Source organism: Schistocerca nitens, chromosome 2 (assembly GCF_023898315.1).
Source record: "Schistocerca nitens isolate TAMUIC-IGC-003100 chromosome 2, iqSchNite1.1, whole genome shotgun sequence".
NCBI classification, from domain to species: Eukaryota; Metazoa; Arthropoda; class Insecta; order Orthoptera; family Acrididae; genus Schistocerca; species Schistocerca nitens.
Genome location: NC_064615.1, coordinates 238,894,938 through 238,921,115, shown reverse-complemented (window position 1 = coordinate 238,921,115; position 26,178 = coordinate 238,894,938). Strand labels below are relative to the sequence as shown.

Sequence of the window (26,178 nt, the reverse complement as noted above, 5' to 3'; positions counted from 1 at the left end):
GCTTGAGATGAGCATCATTACCGCTCCAAATGGAGCGCGGCCCACAGCACGAGGACCGAGCGAGGTGACGCAGTGGCTAGCACACTGGACTCGCATTCGAGAGGACGACGGTTCAATCTCGCGTCCGGCCATCCTGATTTAGGTTTTCCGTGATTTCCCTAAATCGCTCCAGGGCCAATGCCGGGATGGTTCCTTTGAAAGGGCATGGCCGACTTCCTTCCCCGTCCTTCCCTAATCCGACGAGACCGATGACCTTGCTGTCTGGTTTCCTTCCCCAAACAACCCAACCCCAACCCACAGTACGAGGCAGTTGAAGGAATGGAAAAAAAGGCAGTGTGTGTCCATCAGCGAGCTGCTACGATGCAGTATCTTGATGTCCTTACAGTATGTCCCGGAGGCAACATCTGGATGACTTTACACGGGGAAGAATCATCGGGATACTGGAAGAAGGACGAGTGTAGCCTAAGAGTTTGGTACTGCTCACAGGATTGTTTCATGAGCATCGGGAGTGTTCAGAATCGGAGGCACTGCTCTCCGAAGCAGAAGAGATGATCGACCACGGGAAAGTACAGCAGCAGATGGCACGGCGTCTGCTTGAGGGTGACGACAAGTACGTAGTGTTATGTTGACGTCGTGTGCGATAGTGCCAAGAGCATAGGATCCTGATCAATGAGGAATGGGATCTCGTGCTGTTCTCGTACGAGAGCAGATTCAATCTGAGTAGTGATTCTGGGCTTACCCTCATTTGGCGATTGGCGGGAACACGTATTGCATCAAGAAGCGTTGTCGAACATGATCATTTTGGCGGTCCAGGTGTTATGGTTTGATGATGCGACGTACTGACCTCCAAACCTTTGAACACGATACATTCACCAGTGAGCATAATTGTGGCACTGTACTGCTTCCCACTGTGCACCTCATCAGCGACCGCACCTAACAATGCAGGTACAGGAGTTTTTGAAACGGGAGGGTATTCGGTGAACGGACTGGCCTGCCCCTTCCCCAGACTAAAAGGCATCGAGCACCCAACGCATTGTAGCACGTCCACATCCTGCAGTTGGCAACGCCCTACCACAAGAACTCCTTGCCAGCTCGGGAGCCCACTGCAGAGCACTCGTTGCCGTCCGTGGTGATCACTCAACGTTCGTTTCATTTCGTATGCCTTTCAGCTATCTTCTGTTCTATACTGTAGCAGTTCTTTCTATGTATGGCCCACGTTTCATCGAGCTATGCTACTTGCCAGTGACACGCCATAGAAAGTTTAGTTTTGCACACCATTGTACGTAAATATCTGCATTTGTCCCCCGACTCAGTGCCCCTTGAATTAATTCTGTGGTTAGAAAAGCGCAATGCAGAAAATAAACCGTTCAGAATGGTATTGTGCGGGTCGGGCTATGACGCGAAAAACGCATGTTTTGGTGCACGTAGACACCACGTGAAAGAGACGCCAGCGGAACAGTTTAAATGTGAAGCCAGACACAGAAGAGCGGAAGACAGTGAGAGGGAGAGGGAGGGAGGGAGAGGGAGAGGGGGAGGGAGATAGAAAGGCAGAGAGAGAGAGCTCGGAGAAGCAACAGTGAATGGTGTGTCGCCACGGTCAGGACTGTGTGTGCAGAAGTGAAAAAAATTAACGACTGAAAAAACTATGTTGAGCGTGCAAGAAATGTTCGTGTATCACAAGGGATTAATTGGCAAAGAGGCCTGCTGTGTTCATTTAAATGTTTGACGAAGTGTCTAACATGACACAAAGAAGATGCAAGCTGCCCTAGCTCTGTATATTAACAAAAACATCTGGCGCTGATCGTGGAATTTGTTGTAGCATCGAAATTAAGGTGACATGAGAGAATGCTTAAAGAGATCTACCATATCCTTTGCGATAATACATTCCTACTGCGATACATCTCATTAAGAGAAACCACAGCAAGCAGTGTTAAAACATCATAACTGAAGATTATATCACTTGGATTCAGCTGTTGGATTTTATTTTTTCGACAAAATGACTGGAATCATTAATATAAGTTCCAGCTTTTCCTATAAATGGTTGCAGGAGGATGGCTAAGTGTTTAGCACTTAACGTTGGACAATCAATGTCGCTGAAAACTGGTCATTGCGAAATGCCATGTTTGTGAATTTTTGGTAAGCTATACAATCTTGTTGGCAATGCTTTTGATTTAATGAGTCCCTTCTTGTCAGTGGAAGAAATCGAAGAGGCCTTTATTAGTTTATTCGTTATCCTCAGAAGAGAAATTGTGGAATCTCCCTTAAGTCCTCTCTCTATTTCTGGTGCTAATATTTTCCGAATTTCACGGCAGGAGCCTTCTTTCTTCGTTACCATCGTAGAATTGCCTTTATCTGCCAGACGTCTGATGACGTCACGAGCTGACCGTTGAATGGGTATACATAAACAGTTCGCCTTGCTGAGCTTATTTGAAACTACTTTCCGAGTCGTTAAAGCCTCTAATGACGTCTCCAGCACTGCAAGAAGGAAAGTTAAGCAGAAAATTATGCCTTGGGCCACGACCTAATGCCCGTAAAACAAATGTAAGCAATAAAGTGAGTGAATTGGCGGTGTCCTTCGACCAGAGACTATTAACGACTGAACGTAATATTCTTGTGCGTCAGATCCACATACCAAGCGCTTAAAAACAACCACTAAGACATATGACGTCGTTAGACGTCGATTAATTTCGAGCTGGAATCACGGAAGCCTTACTAAGGTGCTTGTTCAGTCCGGACAAGAGCTACGGATTCGCGACGCAGAGAAAAGGCTCGAGGATAATGGAAGAGGCGGCGACAGTCGCTCGTGATATATCTGCCGCAGAAAGAGGCCACGGGTCGTAACGAATTAGTCCGCCTCTGGAGAGTTCTTATTGCAGTAATAGTCTGCAGTTGTTGGACTTCCCAGTTGCCAGGGGGTGAGGCGACTCGGCTTCCCGACGCCCTCAACCCAGTTCTCTCCACTCCACTGAGGAGTTGCTCGCTCCAAGTCTGAAGCAGAATTCGCCCCTTTCGGTCTCCACTTCATTTTGTCAGCCTCTCTGGTTCTCAACAACTCTTGACAAAGGACCGAAAGCATTGTGCTATAAAAGAATTCCGCTGCACAGTATCATTTTTATCTGACCAGTTTTAGGTAAGGCAGGATAAAATGCAAGGGCAATATCAACGGCGGATAAAATGAGGCGATTTGCTTTTAATAAGACACGAACAGGTCCTCTTGGGTTACTAATTCTTATCTACTATTCAAGTTACCTTGTCCAACAGCATAATGTGCAGAGCACTAAAATACGAGACGTGGAGGTCGTAACCAGAACTGAACTGCTCTTGACACGAAGACTGCCGTCTTACAAGCTTTGTTAACTGTTCCAGTGAAGCATTTCCGAGGAAAACCGGGAATGTTTTAAATGTCAGTATGAAGGCAGCGGGCACATAACACTTTAACGCGCACTGCTGTGTAAACCTTAAGTATGGGGAGAGGCGGAGGGGGGGGGGGGGGGGGGTAGGTAGGACCATACCGAAAGCAACGCGAAACGTTACTGTTTTTATCCTCTCATTTTCCGTATCGGCTTGTGGAACATTTACATCTACATTTATACTCCGCAAGCCACCCAACGGTGTGTGGCGGAGGGCACTTTACGTGTCACTGTCATTACCTCCCTTTCCTGTTCCAGTCGCGTAAGGTTCGCGGGTAGAACGACTACCGGAAAGCCTCCGTGCGCGCTCGAATCTCTCTAATTTTACATTCATGATCTGCTCGGGTGGTATAAGTAGAGGAAAGCAATATATTCGATACCTCATCCAGAAACGCACCCTCTCAAAACCTGGACAGCAAGCTACACCGCGATGCAGAGCGCCTCCCTTGCAGAGTCTGCCACTTGAGTTTGCTAAACATCTCCGTAACGCTATCACGCTTACCAAATAACCCTGTGACGAAACGCGCCGCTCTTCTTTGGATCTTCTCTATCTCCTCTGTCAACCCGACCTGGAGCGGATCCCACACTGATGAACAATACTCAAGTATAGGTCGAACGAGTGTTTTGTAAGCCACCTCCTTTGTTGATGGACTACATTTTCTATGGATGAATCTCAACCTGGCACCCGCCTTACCAACAATTAATTTTATATGACCATTCCACTTCAAATCGTTCCGTACGCATACTCCTAGATATTTTACTGAAGTAACTGCTACCAGTGTTTGTTCCGCAATCATGTAATCAATAAACGATCCTTCTTTCTATGTGTTCGCAGTGCATTACATTTGTCTATGTTAAGGGTCAGTTGCCACTCCCTGCACCAAGTGCCTATCCGCCGCAGATCTTCCTGCATTTCGCTGCAATTTTCTAATGCTGCAACTTCTCTGTATACTACAGCATCATCCGCGAAAAGCCGCATGGAACTTCCGACACTATCTACTCGTACTAGGTCATTTATATATATTGTGAAAAGAAATGGTCCCATAACACTCCCATGTGGCACGCCAGAGGTTACTTTAACGTCTGTAGACGCCTCTCCATTGAGAACAACATGCTGTGTTCTGTTTGCTAAAATCTCTTCAATCCAGCCACACAGCTAGCTGGTCTGATATTCCGTAGGCTCTTACTTTGTTTATTAGAGGACAGTGCGAAACTGTATCGAACGCCTTCCGGAAATGAAGGCATCTCCCTGGGAGCCTGTATCTAATATTTTCTGGGTCTCATGAACAAATAAAGCGAGTTGGGTCTCACACGATCGTTGTTTCCGGAATCCATGTTGATTCCTACAGAGTAGATTCTGGGTTTCCAGAAATGACATGATACGCGAGCAAAAAACATGTTCTAAAATTCTACAACAGATAGATGTCAGAGATAGAGGCCTATAGTTTTGCGCATCTGCTCGATGCGACGACCCTTCTTGAAAACTGGAACTACCTGTGCTCTTTTCCAATCATTTGGAACCTTTCGTTCCTCTAAAGACTTGCGGTACACGGCTGTTAGAAGGGGGGCAAGTTCTTTCACGTACTCTGGGTAGAATCGAATTGGTATCCCGTCAGGTCCAGTGGACTTTCATCTGTTGAGTGATTTCAGTTGCACGGTTTGTTGCACGTAGCAACCAAAATTGTATAGTTATAAAATTATTCTGAAGAGTTTTCGTGTACAGTTTTAAATTTCTTGGTTACTGAAATGCTGGCATATGCAACACAGGACTCGTATGTACCACAGCGCCATTACTGAACTTCCTACTGCAACATTAGGATGTCTCTACGAAGCTTAGGAGTCAACATTATATGGGATAGAATGTATATATCGATCGTATTTCGGTAAAGAGCCTATTTCAGTAAGATAACCTTTTTTACCTCCTCGGAAAGGAGTTCTCTTTGAGTAGGAAGTAACCACATCGACGGAAATTGAAAGTACTACGCCATGGAGCAGCTGTCACATATTTCAGTTTTTGTGAAGTCCATCACATAACAAATATTAGATAAGAAAATATGTAGGCAAAAAAGGGATTGAATTCTTCCATTGATTCCACATCAGGTACGATTTCTTCATCCCCCCCCCCCCCCCCCCGCACACACACACAAACACCTGCTCTCCCCCCTACTCCCTGCCAAGGCACGAATATACTCTAGCATTCGTTCTGGCGTGGTGGTAGCGAATAGCCCCTCATAATGTCATTCTGGTGAATTTTTTGTAATGCCTGAAAGACATGTTATGCCATTTCATGAAAATTGCTGGCAGAAGAGTTTCATCATTATCCTGCTGGAATGTGTGATTTAGCACCCTGATACGTACCCTGCTACTTAAACAAGGGGAGGTTCATTACAGATTCATGAGAAGTCAAAACATAGCTGAACGAAGCGAAATGATCGTAAAGAGAGCGGCGAGAGAATCGTTCAGTGACTTTAAAAGTACAATTTTGTCAAGCGATCTGAGAAACAGCCTTAAGAGATTTTGGTCTTACCCAGGATCAGTAAGCGTCTCGAAATCCTCTATTCATGCACTCAGTGACCATAATGGCATCGAAACGGAAACGAACGCAAAGAAGACAGAAATGCTGAATTCGGTCTTCCGAAACTGTTTCACCGCGAAAGACCGTAACACAGTACCTCGTTTCAATTGTCGTACGAACGTCGAAATGGCAGGCAATGAGATAATCGATCACAGAATAGAAAAGGAACTCGAGTTGCTTGGTAGTGCAAAACATCAGGACGACATGAGATATCTATAAGATTCTACAAAGATTATGCGAAAGAACTTCCTCCCCTTCTGGCAGGAAACAGCGAAACTACCTAGTGACTGAAAAAAAGTGCAGGTCATTCCCGTATTCAAGAATATTCGTTTGACACATTGCTCGCCTATGTCGTTCATGTCAGTTTGTTGCAGGATTATGGAATATGTTTTATGCTCAATAATTATGAGGGTTTTTGAAGAACGAAAATCTCGTCTATAAAATCAACGTGGATTCCGAAAACAGAGACCTTGCGAGACTCATCTCGCTCTGTTCCTCCATGAGATCTATAGCGCTGTGGACAGCGGCAATCTGCTTGATACCATGTTCCTTGACTTCAGGGAGGCATTTGAAATCGTGCCGCACTTCCTTTTAGTGAAAAAAATACGAGCTTGCAGAATATCGGATCAGATTTGCGACTGGATTCGCTACTTCCTTGCAGAAACGGCTCAACACGTCGCTCTTAACGGAACAAAATTGACAGACGGAAAGATAATTTCTGGAGCATCCGAAGGAAGTATGATATGACCGTTACTGTTTACAGTGTGTATAATTGATCTAGTAGAAAGCGTCGGAAGTCCTTTAAGGCTGTTCGCACATGATGGAGAAGTCCTCCCACATACATCACGAGAAAAGATCACGACGGGAAAATTCGAGAAATTAGAACTAATGTAGAGGCTTAACGACAATCATTCTTCCCAAGCGCCATTTGCGAGTGAAATGGGGAGGGGAAGATAATTTATTAGTACCAAAAGTACCCTCCGTCACACACCGTCAGGTGGCTTGCGGAGTATGATCTAGATGTAAATGATGATGACGATGTGTGGTTTGTGGGGAGCTCGACTGCGTGGATATCAACGCCCATACTAATTCCCAACCTTTGCTCAGTGCAAACTCACCACTGTCATGAATGATGAGAGCAACACAAACAACCAGCCATCTCAAGGCAGGTGAAAATCCCTGACCCCGCCGGGAATCGAACCCGGGACCCCGTGCTCGGGAATTGAGAACGCGACCGCGAGACCACGAGCTGCGGACTAGATGTAAACGCACCATGATCACGAAAGCTATGACAACCAGAATTACTACTCTTACCATATTCTGGTGAGCATTGAGCCTGCTCTTCAGTACGGTCTTCTGGTACTGCAACCTTCTTGCAGGCAACAACATCTTCTGCAGACAGCCTCATGGATCTTCTGACGTTATCGACCCGATCTTTTTTTTTTTTTTGAGCCATCAGTCTTCCAACTGGTTTGATGCGGTCTGCCAAGAATTCCTCTCCTGTGCCAACCTCTTCCTCTCAGAGTATCACTTGCAAGGATCTGGTCCGATATTGGTATTTTGTTGACTAAGCGACATTGCAGAACAGTATCGAGTGCTTTCCTTAAATCAAAGGACACGGCATCAACCTTGACAACTTTGTCTATGGCGCTCTGTACTTAATGAGCGAACTCAGCGAGCTATGTTTCACAAGACCTCTATTTACAGGATCGATGTTGGTAAAGCCGAGAGTGGTTAACAGTAAGATGTTGCGAGAGAAGAACAGAATACTACTTCAGGAACTCAAAATGAGATCTCTACTCGAGTATAATAACATCAAAGAGAGATTCTATTGTGCGTTAGACGTGAAGTCACAGTCAGTCTACCATTGGGATACCAAGATAGATCACAGGCACTGCGTAGCTGTTTGGCCCTGCGAGCTCTGGACCACCTAAGTAACCACGACTCTCCCCATCTCCCATACAGTGCCCCGTCACGTTAATGTGACAACCTGTCAGAAGCCTGAATACCCACCTTTTGCAGCTCGGACCGCTGGGTGAAGTGGAAGTCACTCACTGGGGTTCTGGAAGATACCAACAGGGATGTGGAGCTACGCCGATTCCAGGCCCGCTGCCAGCAGCGCTAGGGTCTTCGTTAGAGGATCCACGGCGCGAACTGCCCGAGCTAGGTGGTCCCACAGATTCACGATTGGGTTTAAATCTGGCAGGTTGATGGCCAGGGGAGTTTGGTAAACTCATCTCGGTGCTCTTCGAACCTCGCATGTACAGCCAAACAGTGCGACACATTCAATTGTCCTACTGGTAGATGCCACTCTGTCGAGGAAAAACAAACTGCGTGTAGGGTTGGACGTGCTCCCCAATGACAGATGCATAATTGTGTTGACGCATTGTGCCTTCCAGAATGTCGAGATCGCTCAGAGAATGCCACGAAAACATTCCGCAGACCATAACGCTCCCTCCTCCAACCTGGACCTTCCCGACGATTCTTACTGGGTGTCCGCTTTCAGACGTTTCGCGCCGTACACGCTAACAGTCATATGTCCGATGGAGCGTAAATGTGACTGTTCTGAAAAGGCAACCTCTCACCTCTCAGTGGACGTCCGGTTGCGGTATTGGCTAGCAAGTTCCAGACTTCATACCCGATGAACAGCACTCAACATGGGTGCATCAACAAAGTGCTGCTGCGGAGGTCCATACGCAACAACGTACCCTGAACAGTCGCTGAGGAGGCACTGTTGGCAGACCCTTGGTTAATCTGCGTGGTCAACTGCTCAATAGTTGCACGTCCAGTCGGCCGTACACAATGTCCACAGCCACTGTTCACCCAATCATCTGTTGCTTGTTGTGCACCACAGTTGCCTCGGGGCCAGTTTTGGATAGCTTCAACCACGGCAGCACACGAACAGGTTGCATGTAGGGTTTCGCAGTGATCGAATGAAGGGTAGAGCCACGGGTCGTAACACATCTGAAATGTAACGTCCACTGTTCAAACAGCCGTATATGCGAACAAGAGGTGACCGAGACGTGTAACCAATGGCACTCCATACCATCACGCCGGGTGATACGCCAGTATGGTGATGACGAATACACGATTCCAATGTTCGTTCACCGTGATGTCGTCAAACACGGATGCGACCATCACGATGCTGTAAACAGAACCTGGATTCATCCGAAAAAATGACGTTTTGCCATTCGTGCGCCCAGGTTCGTCGTTGAGTACACCATCGCAGGCGCTCCTGTCTGTGATGCTGCGTCAAGGGCAACCGCAACCATGGTCTCCGAGCTGATAGTCCATGCTGCCGCAAACGTCGTCGAACTGTTCGTGCAGATGGTTGTTGTCTTGTAAACGTCCCCATCTGTTGACTCAGGGATCGAGACGTGGCTGCACGATCCGTTACAGCCATGCGGATAAGATGCCTGTTATCCCGACTGCTAGTGAAACGAGGCCGTTGGGATCCAGCACGGCGTTCCGTATTACCCTCCTGAACCCACCGATTCCATATTTTGCTAACAGTCATTGGATCTCGACCAACGCGAGCAGCAATGTCGCGATACGATAAACCGCAATCGCGATACGCTACAATCCGACCTTTATCAAAGTGGAAAACGTGATGGTAGACATTCCTCCTCCTTACACGAGGCATCACAACAACGTTTCACCAGGCAACGCCGGTCAACTGCTGTCTGTGTATGAGAAATCGGTTGGAAACTTTCCTCATGTCAGCTAATCATTTGCATATCACAGCATGTTCTTCCTGTCGGTTAAATTTCGCGTCTGTAGCACGTCATCTTCGTGGTGTAGCAATTTTAATGGCCAGTAGTGTATATAAACCTGAGAAAATGGGGTCTACGGTGCCATCTGTTGTGTGATCGTTAGTATCCCTACCCCTAGAGCCAGTGACACCACACTGGAAGCGTCATTACGTCTACGGCAGTCGTCCACGGTCGACTGGGGCTGCTTACACCCCAGTGCATCAAGTAACATCGAGTGTGCGAAATTTAAGTGCATTTTCTTTCAAGTATATTTTGGCATCAGAATAAAAAATAAAGTGAGTAAAGCATGATTCATGATGTACAAATTTTTTGTAGGATACATGATATTTTATTCAAATAATTAGAGTATAATCTGCGATTGCGGCGTATATGTGAGGAGTTGCTCGAAGTGGAAGAAAACCATTATTTGCTATTAATGTGTACCTTGAACATATGTCCATTTCACCGAAATTCTTTCATTTCGTTATTATGATTTCATCTATGTTATAATCAAAATCATTTGCATATTATGATTAAACAATAAAAGCTTTGTTTACATTGTTAATAATAGAATTTTTACTTTACTTACAAGAGACTGGTACACCTGCCTAATCTCGACTAGGGCGCCCGCGAACACGCAGAAGTGCCTCAGCACGACGTGGCATGGACCCGACTAGTTTGTGACGTAGTACTGGAAGAAACTGACACTTGAATCATGCAGGGCTGTCTATAAATCCGTAAGAGTACGAGGGGGTGGAGATCTCTTCTGAACAGCACGTTGCAAGGAATGCCAGATATGCTCAATAATGTTTATGTCTGGGGAGTTTGGTTACCGGCGGAAGTGTTTAAACTCAGAAGAGTGTTCCTGGAGCCAGTCTGTTGCAATTCTGGACGTTTGCGGTGTCGCATTGTCCTGCTGGAATTGCTCAAGTTCTTTGGAATGCACAATGGACATAAATGGATGCAGGTGATCAGACAGGATGCTTACGTAGTGTCACGAGTCAGAGTCGTATCTAAACGTATCAGTGGTCCCATATAATCCAACTGCACAAGCCCCACACCGTTACAGAGCCTCCTCCAGCTTGAACAGTCCCCTACTGACTTGCAGGGTCCATTGATTCATGAGGCTGTCTCCATACCCGTACGCGTCCATCCGCTCGATACAATCTGAAACGAGACTCGTCCGACCACGGAACATGGTTCCAGTCATCAACAGTCCAATGTCGATATTGTCGGGCCCAAGCGAGACTTTAACCTTTGTGCGTGCATTCATCAAGGGTACACGAGTGAGCCTTCGGCTTCGAAAGCCCATATCGATGATATTTCGTTGAATGGTTCACGCGCTGACACTTGTTGATGGCCTAGCATTGATATCTGCAGCAATTTTCGGAAGGGTTGCTCTCCTGTCACGTTGAATGATACTGTTCAGTCGTCGTTGGCCCCGTACTTGTAGGATCTTTTTCCGGCCGCAGCGATGTCGGAGATTTGATGTTTTACCGGTCCAGATATTCACGATACACTCATGAAATGGTCGTAGGGGAAAATCCCCACTTCATCGCTACCTCTGAGCTGCTGTGTCCCTTCGCTCGTGCGCTGACTACAACACCACTTTTAGTCTCATTTAAATGTCGATAACCTGCCATTGTAGCAGCGGTAAACGATGTAACAACTACGCCAGACACTTGTCGTCTTATATAGGCGTTGCCGACCGCAGCGCCGTATTCTGCCTGTTTACATATCTCTGTATTTCAATACGCATGCCTACACCAGGTTCTTTTGCGCTTCAGTGTATACGCTTTCGAAAGGCAAAATTTGTACTTTTTGCAGTCGCTACTAGTGTTATAATAAATTCCATTAGCGAGAAAGCAACAGAAGAGTTAGTAAACTATATTTTCAAAGAATTAATAACTGGTTCTCTGCAAATAGACACTCGCTAAATTTTGAAAAGAAAGCGTTATAGATTCAGTTCTGTACAACAAATACAATCACACGAACAACTGATGTAGTACATGAGCAGGAGTCAGTAACCAGGGTAGAATGCTCCAGATTTTTTGTGTGTACATATTGACGAAAACCTGAACTGAAAGAAGCATATTACTGAGCTTCGAAAAAAATTAAGATCGACTACTTTTTCTCTCCGTACACTTGATAATCTAGGAAACAAACGTATAAATCTCCTAACATATTTTGCGTATTTCCTCTAAATTATATCATAGGGAATAATTTTGTAGGGTAGCTCATGACGTACGAAAAAGAGGACTGATTGCACAAAAGCGAGCACTAAGAATAATATGTGATGTTCACGCACGGGCGTCATTTAAGTACCTCTTTAAGGAGCTAGGCATTTTAACTGAGCCGTCACAAAATATAGCTCAGCTAGTGAAATGCGTCATAAATAATCCATCACAGTTTGATAAGAACAGTGCTGTACGTACCTACAACACTAGACAGAAAATTGGGCTTCAGTACCCATTGTTAAAGCTGTCAGTGGCTCATAGATGAGTTCAACATGCCTCGACAGAAATTTTTGATCATTTGCTCAATAACACAAAATGTCGCCTGACAGGTAGTGAAGCAAGTTCTAAATCTCGTTTGAAATTATTTCTCCTGGACAGGTCCTTCTGCTCCACTGACGAATTTCTACTTAAAAAAACGTGTTTTTGATTGTAGTTGCATGAGCAGGAATATAATGATAATGTGTTCTTTAATGTTAACAGTAATCTTGTAAAGATATTCTGTAAAATAACTCGGTCCACATCATTTCGATAAAAGAATCGTTCAGATGATCTGTGGAACATGTAACTAACTAACGAACTAACTATCTATAAATTTAAGTGTTAGGAAACCTTTTCTGAAGATAGCTGTCTTGAGGGTAGCCTTATACGGAAGAGAAATGCGGACGATAAACATTTCAGACAAGAAAATAAACGCTTTTGAAAAGATGTGTTACAGAAAAATACTGTAGATTAGAGAGGGAAGAAATATATGATTTAGCTTGAGAGAAAGATGGTAGTGTCAGTTGATAGAACGCTTCTCGGGGAATCAAGAAGTGATGAATTGGTAGTGGAGGGAAGCGTGGGGTTTAAAATTGTAAGAGAAAACAGAGGATTGACTACGTTAAGCAGGTTCTAGTGGCTGTAGGTTGGAGTAATTATGCAGAGAGGAAAGATTTGCACTTGATAGAATAGCTTGGAGAGTTGCCTGAAACCAAACTTCGGGTCGACGACCGCAACAACAACAACAACAACGACGACGACGACGGCAGGTACGTACCTGGGACGCAGCCTTCGGCGGCGAGCACCAGGTTGACGCCGGTGCAGATCGTGCACTTCTGACCCTGCACGCCGGGCTTGCACATGCACCGGCCCGTCATCTGCTCGCAGTCCTCTCGCACGGCTCCCAGGGGCGAACAGTCGCACGCTGGAACAGTCAGTCACCTCGTACTAGTCACATATGTCAACACACACTTTCACTTGATCACTGACGAAGAATACCCTGTACCCTGTCCATGAAACCAAAATTATTTGTTGCTTTATCAGCTTCCGCGAGGCAATGCGTGTCAAACATACCTGGTGTAACGTTTTGGCTTTTGGTGGCATAAGCTTTATTCACACATTTCACTTCTCAGTTGAGCGAAGACACAGTAAGTGCACATAACGTGAAAAAGTGGAGTGAGGCAAAAAGGACAGATTATACTATCCATTTATAGCAATTATGGGACATTGCGCTACCTGAATCGACTTAAGATTTGGTTGGCTGCTATAGTAACCCATGGAGGGGTTACACTCAGGCGTGCATGTCAAAACTCATATTTTTTCTTATTAATAATTATTAAAATAATTTTTACCCATTATGGATATGGAACATTGCGACTGTCATGGCTAAAGGTTTCCAGGAATTACTTCAACCAGTCGTCTTTTGTTTTATTTTTATTTTACATTTCTGATTTCGAAGCGCCTAGGGATCTATCATAGGATGGCGCATATTTATGACATGTTTCCAACAATGTGGGGGTTGTAGCTGTGGGAAAATGAGAAAACGAAACATATAAGCACTGAATGTGGAAAGGATTATGTACTTTATGAGATCGATTTATATGCGTTACTGATGGTTTGTGCTCGGTGTGCGCATTGTTCTGGAAGACATAACGTGTATTTCTCAGTGATGTTACTTTTGTAGCACTTCATAAACTCTGCCACACGTTCTAGCTTCCATGTGCTTTACAAAATGTCGATAACCGAAAGAGCATAACGAAATTTAATTTGAAAGTAACTGTGTTGGGGTGGAGAGTTCCTTTGCTCACATTAGCGTCACCCATTGGCGACAGTAATTATATTTATATTTATATTATATTCATTATAGCAAAAATAAAATGTATTTACATTGCAAAATTGGAACTGTGCTATTTCAAAATCTATAAAACAACAATGATATTGTGTCAATAGTTTTAGTACTGAAATTGAATTTGAGATTTATCTTTTTGCTTTATAAACATTGGTCTGAGGCGTCCTGTCACGGTCCGTACGGATCCCCCCGTCGGAGGTTCTAGTCCTGCCCTCGGACATGGGTGTGTGTTGTCCATAGCGTAAGTTAGTTTAAGTTAGATTAAGTAGTGTGTAAGGTTAGGGACCGATGACCTAAGCAGTTTGGTCCCATAAGATATTACCACTAATTTACAATTTTTTTAAATAAACATTGATCATTACATATGAAATAAACATCAGAGCTCTGCAAGTTATGTGGGCATTTCTGGGGGTTGAGGGCGGTATATGGTTTGTGTGTGTGTGTGTGTGTGTGTGTGTGTGTGGCCGGCCGCGGTGGTCTCGCGGTTCTAGGCGCGCAGTCCGGAACCGTGCGACTGCTACGGTCGCAGGTTCGAATCCTGCCTCGGGCGTGGATGTGTGTGATGTCCTTAGGTTAAGTTAGGTTTAAGTAGTTCTAAGTTCTAGGGGACTAATAACCACAGCAGTTGAGTCCCATAGTGCTCAGAGCCATTTGAACCATTTTGTGTGTGTGTGTGTGTGTGTGTGTGTGTGTGTGTGTGTGTGTGTGTGTGGAGGGGGGGGGGGGTTCGGTAGGTGGGTGAGTGTGCACTAGAAGAGAGAGAGAGAAAGTGAGAAAGTGATGATCGATGAGTAGGTATGCCACTGTGGAAGGGTGTGTGTGTTCGTTCTAGTTTTTTGTCCTGGGTTGTTCAGTTTTTCAGTTACAAACATTTTTTGACATTTCGAAAAAATGAGTTAATAGCTAAGTCAGTTTGTTCCTTTAAGATAGTGTGCGATGATTTATTGTTATGTCCAGCAGATCCATCTTTATTCCTTCGTCTACAGCGTGTGAATATGGAAATTTGTTTTGATTTCTGTAATTGAATGACTGTTTTGCGCTAGGTGGGCTAGAAAACTTAATTTATGTAAATTTTTAAACAGAGTGCATCTGTGTGCTCCCTGTATAAAATTTCAAAGTTTCTTCCAGTTTACCCTATGTAGCAGCAGGAGCAGCTGCACAGATTAATTTATATATATCATGTTTATGAAAAGGTGGGTTGGCTGTTTTAATGTTACGAACTATTTGGTTTTACATTTTGTTATTTGTGTGGAAACTTATTTTTATGTTATTATTTGACATTTTCTGTCAAGGGAGATATGCTATCTATTGATTTAAATATGAGTGGATTAAAATCCTATGTCAGTGTCACAAAATTTCTTTACTAATTACATGTTTCAGCTCATTACCGTGCCATCTTCAGATCAATCTAAAATGTTGTTCAGAGTGCAACACTCACTACACATCTTCATATTTTTTAGATCTAAGTCGCCCGAGTTAAATAAAAAATCCTAAACTAAACATCATAGCTGGTTATGTAAACAGAAACGTCCATCAGTACTCAAATGGTGTTACAGCGCATATTTTGCCACACATGTACAAACGGTGGATAGTAATGATAGATGCATCGCCAATGAGTAAATGTAGAGAAGTCATGTCTAACACTCATATCAGGAAAAGGGAAGTGTCTGTGTGACAGCGTTCTCCCCGCGTACATTTCGTAGTAGAATCAGGAAAGGGCGGGGGGGAGGGAGGAGGGTGACAGTGGTACCCAAAGTACCCATACGTTGGCTTGCGGACTGTAAAAGTAGACGCGTTAACGTATGCGGGTGTCCAAGACTACTGTTGTGGAGGTCAGTGAAGGCCTTTGGAGTAGAAATGGCGCGCGCTGTGTGTGGGTACTTACCGATGCAGCCGTCGTGTCCCTCCGAGATCTTGGGCAGTCCCCAGTAGCCGTGCAGGCAGCGGTCGCACTTGTCGCCTCCCACGCCGGGTCTGCAGCTGCAGGCGCCCGTCTCGGCGTCACACACGTCCGACACCGAACCTGGCGGCCACATGTACAGCACGTCATACTCGCTACATTTCCGACACGTTGCCGAGAAAACGTTTAAGAGAGGAGGTTGATAGCGCAACACACTGAGATCAACGACTTCAGAGTAGAGTAGCTTCACACCTTTGTAAAAGTAAAGTTTTAACAAAATGTCAGTTTGGTTTCCAGAAGGGTTTTTCACCGGAAAATGCTATATATACTTTCACTAATGAAATATTAAATGCTCTGAGTAACCGGAAGTCACCCGTTGGGATTTTTTTGTGATCTATCAAAGGCTTTTGATTGTGTAAATCGTGGAATACTTCTAGATAAGCTCAAGTACTGTGGTATGAATGGGACAGTGCTCAAATGCTTTAAATTATACCTAACTGGAAGAGTGCAGAATGTTGAAATAAGAAGTTCACATAATATGCAAAAACTGGTGATTTCTCAAACTGGGGATTAATCAAGAATGGGGTGCCGCAAGGTTCGGTCTTGGGTCCTCTGCTGTTCTTAGTATATATTAATTACCTGCCATTGTATATTCACGAAGATGCAGAGCTGGTACTTTTTGCCGATGATACAAGTAGTATAGCTATCACACCCAACAGACAAGAATTAACTGGTGAAATTGTAAACGATGTTTTTCAGAAAATCATTAAGTGGTTCTCTGCAATTGAGCTCTCATTAAACTTTGACAAAACACAGTATATACAGTTCCACACAGTAAATGGAATGACACCATTAATAAATATAGACTTCGATCAGAAATCGGTAGCTAAGGTAGAATATTCAAAATTTCTAGGTGTATGCATTGATGAGGGTTGAACTGGAAAAAACACACTGAGGATCTGCTGAAACGTTTGAGTTCAGCTACTTTTGCTATTAGGGTCATTGCAAATTTTGGCGATATACATCTGACTAAATTAGCTCACCACACCTATTTTCATTCTCTACTTTCGTATGGCATCATATTCTGGGGTAACTCATCATTGAGTAAAAGAGTATTCATTGCACAAAAGCGTGTAATCAGAATAATTGCTGGAGCTCATCCAAGATCATCCTGCAGACACTTATTTAAAGAGCTAGAGATCTTCACTGTAGCCTCACAATATATATATTCACATATGAAATTTGTTATTAACAATCCGAACGAATTCAAAAGTAATAGCAGTGTACATGGCTACAACACTAGGAGAAAGGATGATCTTCACTACTCAGGGTTAAATCTGACTTTGGCTAAGAAGGGGGTAAATTATGTTGCCACAAAAGTCTTTGGTCACTTACCTAATAGCATCAAAAGTCTGACAGATAGCCATATCGCATTTAAAAGGAAATTAAAAGAATTTCTTAATGGCAACTCCTTCTACTCATTAGATGAATTTTTGGATATAGTAAGTGGGTAATTTCCCCAACACCCACAAAAAAACAAAAAAAAAAATTAAAAATATTAAGTGTCATGTAATATTTTGTGTAATTTAATATCTTGTATAGACACCTTTTATTAACCTGACACGTTCCACATCATTACGAAGTGTCGTATTCATGACCTATGGAACAAGTACTAATCTAATCTGAGTCGCAGAGACTGTATGATGACAGCATCGTTATCCTTCGAAACAAAAGACAGTTCCTTCTCCTTATACGAGATGTGCAAAATAAAACCAGCCCGGAAAATACGCTGACGGCAAAAAAATGGCAACATCAAAAATAATTAGTTTGAGTAATGAAATTTCGGCAATACATTTGTCTAGGTAACATATTTAAGTGATTATCATTGACAGATCAAAGGTTAATGTAAGTGCGACATAAGCCATTGCAAAAATGAAATGCTGGTACGTTAATAACAGGTGCAACTGCCAGAATGTTGAATGGAAGCATTCAACCGCGCATGCATCGTGTTGCACAGGTGCCAGATATCAGTTTGTGGGATTGAGTTCCTTGCCTCTTGCACTTGGTCAGTCAGTACAGTTAATGCTGTTTGTGGATGACGCTGGAGTTGGTGTTCGATGATGTCCTATATGTGCTCGGCTGGAGCAGTCCAAGGCAACATGTCAACATTCTGTAGAGCATGTTGGGTTACAACGGCGGTATGTGGACGAGCGTTATCCTGTTGGAAAACAGCCCTTGGAATACTGTTCATGAATGGCAGCACAATAGGTCGAATCACAAGACTGACATACAGTTTTGTAGTCAGGTTGAGGGGGACAACAACGAGAATTCTCCTGCTGTTATACGAAGTCGCACCCAAGACCATACCCCAAGCAGCAGGTACAGTGTGTCAAGGCCACAGACAGGTTGGGCGCAAGTCCTCAACTGGCCTCCTTCTAACCATCATACGGCCACCATTAGCACCGAGGCCGAACCGACTTTCATCACAAAACACAACTGACCTCTACCCAGCCATACAATGAGTTCTTGCTTGACACCACCTGACGTCGCCAATGATGGTGGTTTGTGCTCAGTGGAATGCATGCTGCGGAGCGTCTGCCTCGGAGCTGTCCGTGAAGTTAACGATTTGCAACAGTTCGCTGTGTCGCTGTTGCTCATATTGTTGCTGCAGATGCAGTACGATGCGCCAGAGCCATACGGCGAACACTATGGTCTTCTCTCTCGGCAGTGCTACGTGGCCGTCCGGAATCGGTGTTCTTGCGACCGCACATTCTCGTGATCACCGCTGTCAGCAATCATGTCCAGTAGTTACATTCCCGCCAAGTCTTTCTGCAGGAAAATATAGCTTCTCGTAGCCCTGTTACACGACCTCGTTCAAACTCAGTGAGGTGCTGATAATGGGGTCTTTGTCGCTTAAAGGCATTCTTGACTAACATCAACACACCACGTCCACTCTCAAAGTTAGCTAACGCTCACAACCGTTACTGTGTGTATTTAAAACAAATCTGATTTGCATCCCCATAGTGGCGCTACCAGCGCAACCCTTATGCGACTGGCGCCAAATCTGAACAGACATCATCTTTCAGATGTAGAAACACGGCTACTAACTTTCGTTCACGTCGCACAACTCTTTCTTGGCGTTGCGATTTTTTTCCCGTCGGTGTATTTCGCGCACCTTAAGATAGGCAACTCGACGTCATCATCCACCGCATGTGCGGCTGAAATAAGTTGTGTTGTCGGTCTCAAAGTGTAGGAAACATCTGCTCCTGGTGCGAATAATGTAATTTGGGTTGTGAATCTTAAGGCACGCCGTCTTCAGGCCACAAGTGGCCCATCGGGACCATCCGACCGCCGTGTCATCCTTAGTGGAGGATGCGGATAGGAGGGGCGTTTCGTCAGCACACCGCTCTCCCAGTCGTTATGATGGTTTTCTGCGGAGCCGCAACTATTCGGTCGAGTAGCTCCTCAATTGGCATCACGAGGCTGAGTGCACCCCGAAAAATGAGAACAGCACATGGCGGCCCAGATGGTTACCCATCCAAGTGCCGGCTACGTCCGACAGCGCTTAACTTCGGTGATCTGACGGGAACCGGTGTATCCACTGCGACAAGGTCGTTGCCTGCGAATCTTAAGGCACATAAAATATTTTCCGAGCCAGTTTTATACTGGCCATCCTTGTACAACTGTATTGTGTCTTCTATCAAACGCCGCCGATGTGGCCGAGCGGTTCTAGGCGCTACAGTCTGGAACCGGGCGACCGCTCCGGTCGCAGGTTCGAATCCTGCCTCGGGCATGGATGTGTGTGATGTCCTTAGGTTAGTTAGGTTTAAGTAGTTCTAAGTTCTAGGGGACTGGTGAGCTCAGAAGTTAAGTCCCATAGTGCTCAGAGACATTTGAACCACTCAATCGAACAAGATTTCGCTTAGAGAAATAAAAGTGCCTCTTTAGCATGCATTTGGTGTTCCACAGCAGTTATTAATCAGTAATATGAAGGCAGTAGCCACCCTATCCCAAAAACAAACGATATGATCACTACGGACAAGTTCCACTATTGTCGAAATAAATAACTGTTTCACGCAAAGTGAAAACTGACACACGATAATATCAGTCTGAATATCTCAGGGAATTAAATAGCCATCTATAAGCGCCGTCAGGCAAACAATATGACGTTGCATGAGTCGTTCATTGGTGGGTTGTATGTATAGGGCATTATATACCAAGTCGTCAGCGCCATTACTAAAGTGATTTGAGACAAATGTCATAAAATGTTTAAAATTATGTTTTTAGTGGTAAAATTTGAAACAAAACTCAGATACACTCTTCTCCATTTTCACTCACTTGCGCTCACTATTTCGCACAGACGCACAAAATAAAAAAGACTCACTTCAGGTAGTCATTGTGCAAATTCCATCGTTAAAGTACACAGATATTAACACAATAACTAAAATAACATGATAGAGAACTGTGACTGGTGGTTAGCGGGATAAAGTTATAAATCGCCAGACACCCTGAAAACGACAGATCAGCTTTTAGCGTGTTGCAGCCTTCATATCTTGATATGAAACGTTATGTAAACCATGGTGTGCAGATGTCAGTGCTCTACAAGCACTGCAAACTGGCAGGCCCTCTAACCAGAAGAGAAATCCATGTGTCAGAGGACGGTGCCTATCCGGACGTGCGTTAGAAATCCTTCATTCCGCCTCAGCGAGCGGACAGAGGAATCTTCACAGCCCCATTTTTTATTTCACTGACGGCAGTTTCTCAATCCTAGACACTCTACCTCACATAGACTCATGGTTCATTGTTGCAACAACGAGATAACTGCTTGTGTGGGACAGCACTTTGTGAAATTACATTTACCACGCAGGCATCCTTAGCTACTTCACCTCCTGCTCCAGTACGCTGAACCCGCAAGTGACCTGGTACCATGGCTACAGCAACGGTTCAGTATAATAACAGCTACTACAGGCAATCGGAAGCTTACGATTTCTAAAATCACAACTAGCCATGAGCATATTCGTTAGGCGTACAAAGACGATTTTCCAACAGATCAGGTGAAGACGATGGAAATCAAAATATCGCTCCATCTATCTCTTACTGTGTCCTGCAGAAAACGGAAAATCATCTCGACAAAATCCTCCATCTATCCCTTATTGTGTCCTGCAGAAAACTGAAAATCATCTCGACAAAATCTGCTTATCAGCTTCAGCCCAGGAACCTTCGAAGAAGTCTCTGTCGCTTCCTGCTGAGGATACGAGCAAGAGGATTCCGAATCACCAAAAACATTCTTACAGTCCTAGAGGGAATTTTCGGATTCTTAAAGTAGTGAAATGAATGACAAGGCCATTAGAGACGGGCATACATTCGTATTGGGTAAGATAAGGAGGACAAGCTGCAGTGCCTTTTCCAAAGGACGTATCCCAACAAAATCCTTAAGGTGCGACTACACCTGTTCCCTTGCACCTAGTCGCCGTGCGTCTGCACTTCTCTCACACGTAAGAAGAGTAATGCTTGTAGGAGCTTTCCTCTTTCGTGATATGTGCACATTTGTAGTTCCATTCAAGCCCAGACAATACCACACACGCTTTTCGAATGATCAAGGTGTTCTCTTTGCTAGCAGCAACTGTCGGCGCAGCCAGTATATTTTGAGGCAAAGTCGAAATCGTGCAAAGAAACCCACGTACTGGGATACTTAATGCCTTTTGTGTAATCCATATATCGGAATGGTGGAACAGATAAAGATGGCAACGTGTATTGTGTTTGATAACTGGAACTTCAAAGTGATACTGCAACTAGTTGGACCACGAGTAGCAGAGGAAAATGCAAAATACAAAAACGCTCGACCAGTGATGGCAAGGTTGACTTAGCCACTTCAAATTTTTGCTACTGCCGAAGTTATTTTAATTCGTTGACGAGTTCTGTCCCTCCTACGACAGAGATTATGTATTTAAACAAGAGATTCAAATTTATGTACACCCATACGAGACGCACTTGAAAACGGTACATCATCGAAATTAGCTGGTCTTGTGGTATACGGTCAGTTCCACAAGAAAGTTTACCCCGTTACGTGTCTGAAAAAAGGACACTATTGTAAATATATGTTTACACAGTTACCTAATAGTTAATGCAATCGCCGCCGCTATCGTTTATAGGCATACTTTTTACGAGATTTTCTGCATATTCTCTCGGGAATGATCTCCATATCATCCTGATTTGATATGACAACTGCGTCAAAGTATATGCTGGCTTTTCTTTAACCAACATTTGCGATCGGATTTGCAACCGGAGATACTGCAGGCTAATGCATCGTGGACACACCATTGTCTTGTTCCCAAGCTGTACATAGACGGTTGCCATGTTTCGGATCATTATCTTCTTGAAGCAGCCAGTTTGCCTCGCTCGAACCAAGTAGCTTCTTAATAGACGACAGAAGGCATTTCTGAACTTAAATAGTGGCAACACTGCTGTGGAGACACTATGCAATGGAATCTACTATTGTCGGCGATAGCACTCGTTGTTGACATACCTACCTTACCTCCGAGCAAATGGACTCGCCCGTCCCACGTAACCAACGTGCGCAAAAACGAGGGAAAAGCAGTCACTTGCAAACGAGCGGTGTAACGTAACGGTGTCACTATGTTTTCGAAACAGGAACAACGGAGTTGGATCAAGATTGTAAGTGCCAGAGGTCGTACAGTACGACAGTGTCATCAAGGTCTTGAAGAGGCGTGCGGGGAATCGGCATTGCCGTACAGAACACTGACATGTTGGGTAAAAGCCTTCAACGATGGTCGGTAAACTGTGGCAGACATGCATTGGGCAGGTCGTCCTAGCGTCTCTGAAGAAGAAGTGCATGCTCTTGCCGCGTTAGTGGACAGTGATCGACGCCATACGATTGGTAAACTCGCCCACGAAACCAGATTAGCGCATACGACTGTGTTTCGCATCCTGAAGGAACGCCTGGGCATGCGAAAAATTGCATCACGATGGGTTCCGCATGACTTGACGGAAACGCAGAAGTGGATGCGTTACGACGCTGTTCAGACGCACTTGGAGCGTTATGAGCGCGAAGGAGAGGCTTTCTTACGCCGTAAAGACAAGTGTCTGGCGCAGTTGTTAGATCGGCTACTGCTGCTACAATGGCAGGTTATCAACATTTAAATGAGTTTCATGGTGATGTTATAGTCAGCGCACGAGCGATGGGACATAGCACCTCCGAGGTAGCGATGTAGTGGGGATTTTCCCGTACGACCATTTCACGAGTGTACCGTGAATATCAGGAATCCGGTAAAACATCAAATCTCCAACACGATGCGGCCGGCTAAAATATCCTGCAAGAACAGAACCAACGACGACGGAAGAGAATCGTTCAACGTGATTGAAGTGCAACCCTTCCGAAAATTGATGAAGATTTCAATGGTGGGCCATCAATAAACGTCAGCGTGTGAACCATTCAACGAAACATCATTGATACGGGGTTTCGGAGCCGAAGGCCCACTAGTGTACCCTTGATGAATGCACGACACGAAGCTTTACGCCTCGCCTGGGCCAGTCAACATCGACTTTGGGCTGTTGATGACTGGATTCATGTTGCCTGGTCGGATGAGTCTCGTTTCAAATTGTATCGAGTGGATGGGCGTGTACGGGTATGGAGGCAGCCTCATAAATCCATGGATCCTGCATTTCAGCAGAGGACTATTCAAGCTAGTGGAGGCTCTGTGATGGTGTGAGGCGTGTGCAGTTAAAGTGATATACGGGACTCCTGATACGTGTAGATACGACTCTGACAGGTGACACATATGTAAGCACCCTGTCTGATCGCCTGCATCCAATCATGTCCATTGTGCGTTCCGACGGAGTTGGGCATTTCCAGCAGGACAATGAGCTATACCCTACATGTCCAGAATTGCTGCAGATGTCTCCAGGAACACTCTTATTATTTCAAACTCTTCCGTTGGCCGCCAAACTCCCCAGACACGAGCATTATTGAGCATATCTGAGATGCCTTGCAACGTGCTGTTCAGAGGAGATCTCCACCCCGTCGTAGTCATAGTGTCAGTTCCCTCCTGCACTACTTCAGACATTGGTCGAGTCTATTCCACGTCGTTTTGCAGCAGTTCTGCGTGCTTACAGGGACCCTACACTATATTAGGCACGTGTACCAGTTTTTTTGGCTCTTCAGTGTACAATACCGAGGCCAGGATCTTATGAGACGGAGGTAGGTGGCATCAGGGAACAGATAGGATCAATGTGGCAACATATAACTGAAAAACATAATGTCTGGAGAATTGTGTAGGAAGCTAGCAAGGTATCTCAGAAGAGTGAAAGCTTCATACACATGAGACACGTCTGAAATTTAAGGTGATATAGAAGTGCTGTTTCAATAAATAAAGCGTAACATAGTGTTCAAGGTGGTCTAGCACTGAAGCAACAGATCATATGTCCTGTTTTCATAGAAGGAACACTAGATTGTCGATAGAATCTCAACTTGCTAAAGACCATTAACACACATCAGAAGACGTTTCACTGCAGACTATTAGGAACGTATGATATCAGCATGATGGTTGTCTTGCATATAGTCCACGACGTACTGTATCTCATCTATCCAGTTGTTTCCAAATCATTAGATTGGACCCAACGCGTCTGTACATTAACCGGTTCGTTCACCAGATTTGACATTCTTAGATTTTTTCCTCTGGGGAGAGCTAAAAGACATGCATTCAAGTAGAGGGCGACCATACCAGATGATATGGAACAGTGTATTACTTTCGTCAGCACTGAAATTCCTGCTGAAATACAAAAAGTCGGGTATCAGTCTTGCCATGACAGAGTGTTAGCTTTTACTGAAGCTAGCAATAGACATTTTCAGCACTACCTTCGAAAGCTAATTCTCTTGCTCCTTCAGAATCCAAAACATATGTTTATTAACTTTTTCCGTAAGCATTTGCTAAACATGAAGTAGACAATTACAAGTATTTAAAATTTTCAAACTGCAGTTTCTCGTGGATTGTTTGCACTATAATTCCGAAAAAATATGTTTGAAATTGAAATTTAACCTTATTGCAATTTATTAATGGCGATGGATAGGGAACCTTTAAAAATGACGTTTTAAAATAAGTACTGATTCTAGTGATGGTTAAAATCTGCATGTGGGCTGCAATTGTGGGGATCTGGTTAAATTTCATTTCTGTGAAAACAGCAAATTTTAAGTAAGTTTACGTAAAAAAATTCAGCTAAGCCGTTAATCTAAAATATTTCGTGAATGCTTTAAGACATCGTAATTCTGTGTTAACCCAACCCAGTTGGGAAAAAGTAGTCAGTAAATGACGTATAGTCTTTTTTCATAGCTATGATAATTATAGAGAGATCAATATCAAATTCGCTTTGTCGAATAGAACTATAGCAATATCTGCTGCCAGTAAAGTTGTTCTAAAAAAGGTAAATTTAACTGCCTTTCACTCTTTAAAATACGGTTAGTATTTGTGGACAAATTTCTAAGTTTAGAACGTAAGATGTATCCGCTTCGAACAGGAAACCGATTTCTGTCTTGTGCGGAAGTTCGTGATATTTTACTGAAGTGGTGCTTAAGACTCACAGGGCGCTGCAGTTTGACGCAGCTGTCTTAATCTGCTTACAAAAGCTTAATAATGAAGAGAAGTTTAATTTAAAATTGATATAATCACATTTGGCTACTGTATCTGAAGGGGTTCAAATGGTTCAAATGGCTCTGAGCACTATGGGACTTAACTTCTAAGGTCATCAGTCCCCTAGAACTTAGAACTACTTAAACCTAACTAACCTAAGAACATCACACACACCCATGCCCAAGGCAGGATTCGAACCTGCGACCTAGCGGTCGCGCGTTTCCGGACTAGAGCGCCTCGAACCACTCGGCCACCCCGGCCGGATCTGAAGGGGTACTGGGCGTGGAATCTAAGGATGATTCACCAGTCAGCTACGATTTAAGGTTTTCTTTTGTTTCTGTCAGAGTCTTGAAAGAAAGGTGCTCATAGAAAATTGAATTCATTTGTAAAACAGATATAAAAATGTTAAATAATAACTTAGTGTTAGCACTTCAACGGTAAGATACACATTTACATTGCAAAATTACGTCAGCAAAAGCAAAAGAACGTGTTCATAAACACTTGCTTAAAATTCCATTTATGTCAAGACTGTGAATGTTTGTTTCTCATACCA

At 44.2% G+C, this 26,178-nt stretch overlaps 1 protein-coding gene across 1 annotated transcript in view; it reads right to left on the bottom strand.

The window, feature by feature from the left end:
• LOC126234947 (agrin-like) overlaps positions 1-26,178 on the bottom strand; it is a 1,214,606-nt gene that overhangs the window by 197,083 nt on the left and 991,345 nt on the right. The window contains exons 13-14 of the mRNA XM_049943685.1: positions 15,967-16,104; positions 13,011-13,157 (exon numbers count right to left, since the gene is read on the bottom strand). Coding sequence (XP_049799642.1) covers positions 13,011-13,157; positions 15,967-16,104 — 285 coding nt within the window. The remainder of the gene's footprint in view (positions 1-13,010; positions 13,158-15,966; positions 16,105-26,178) is intronic.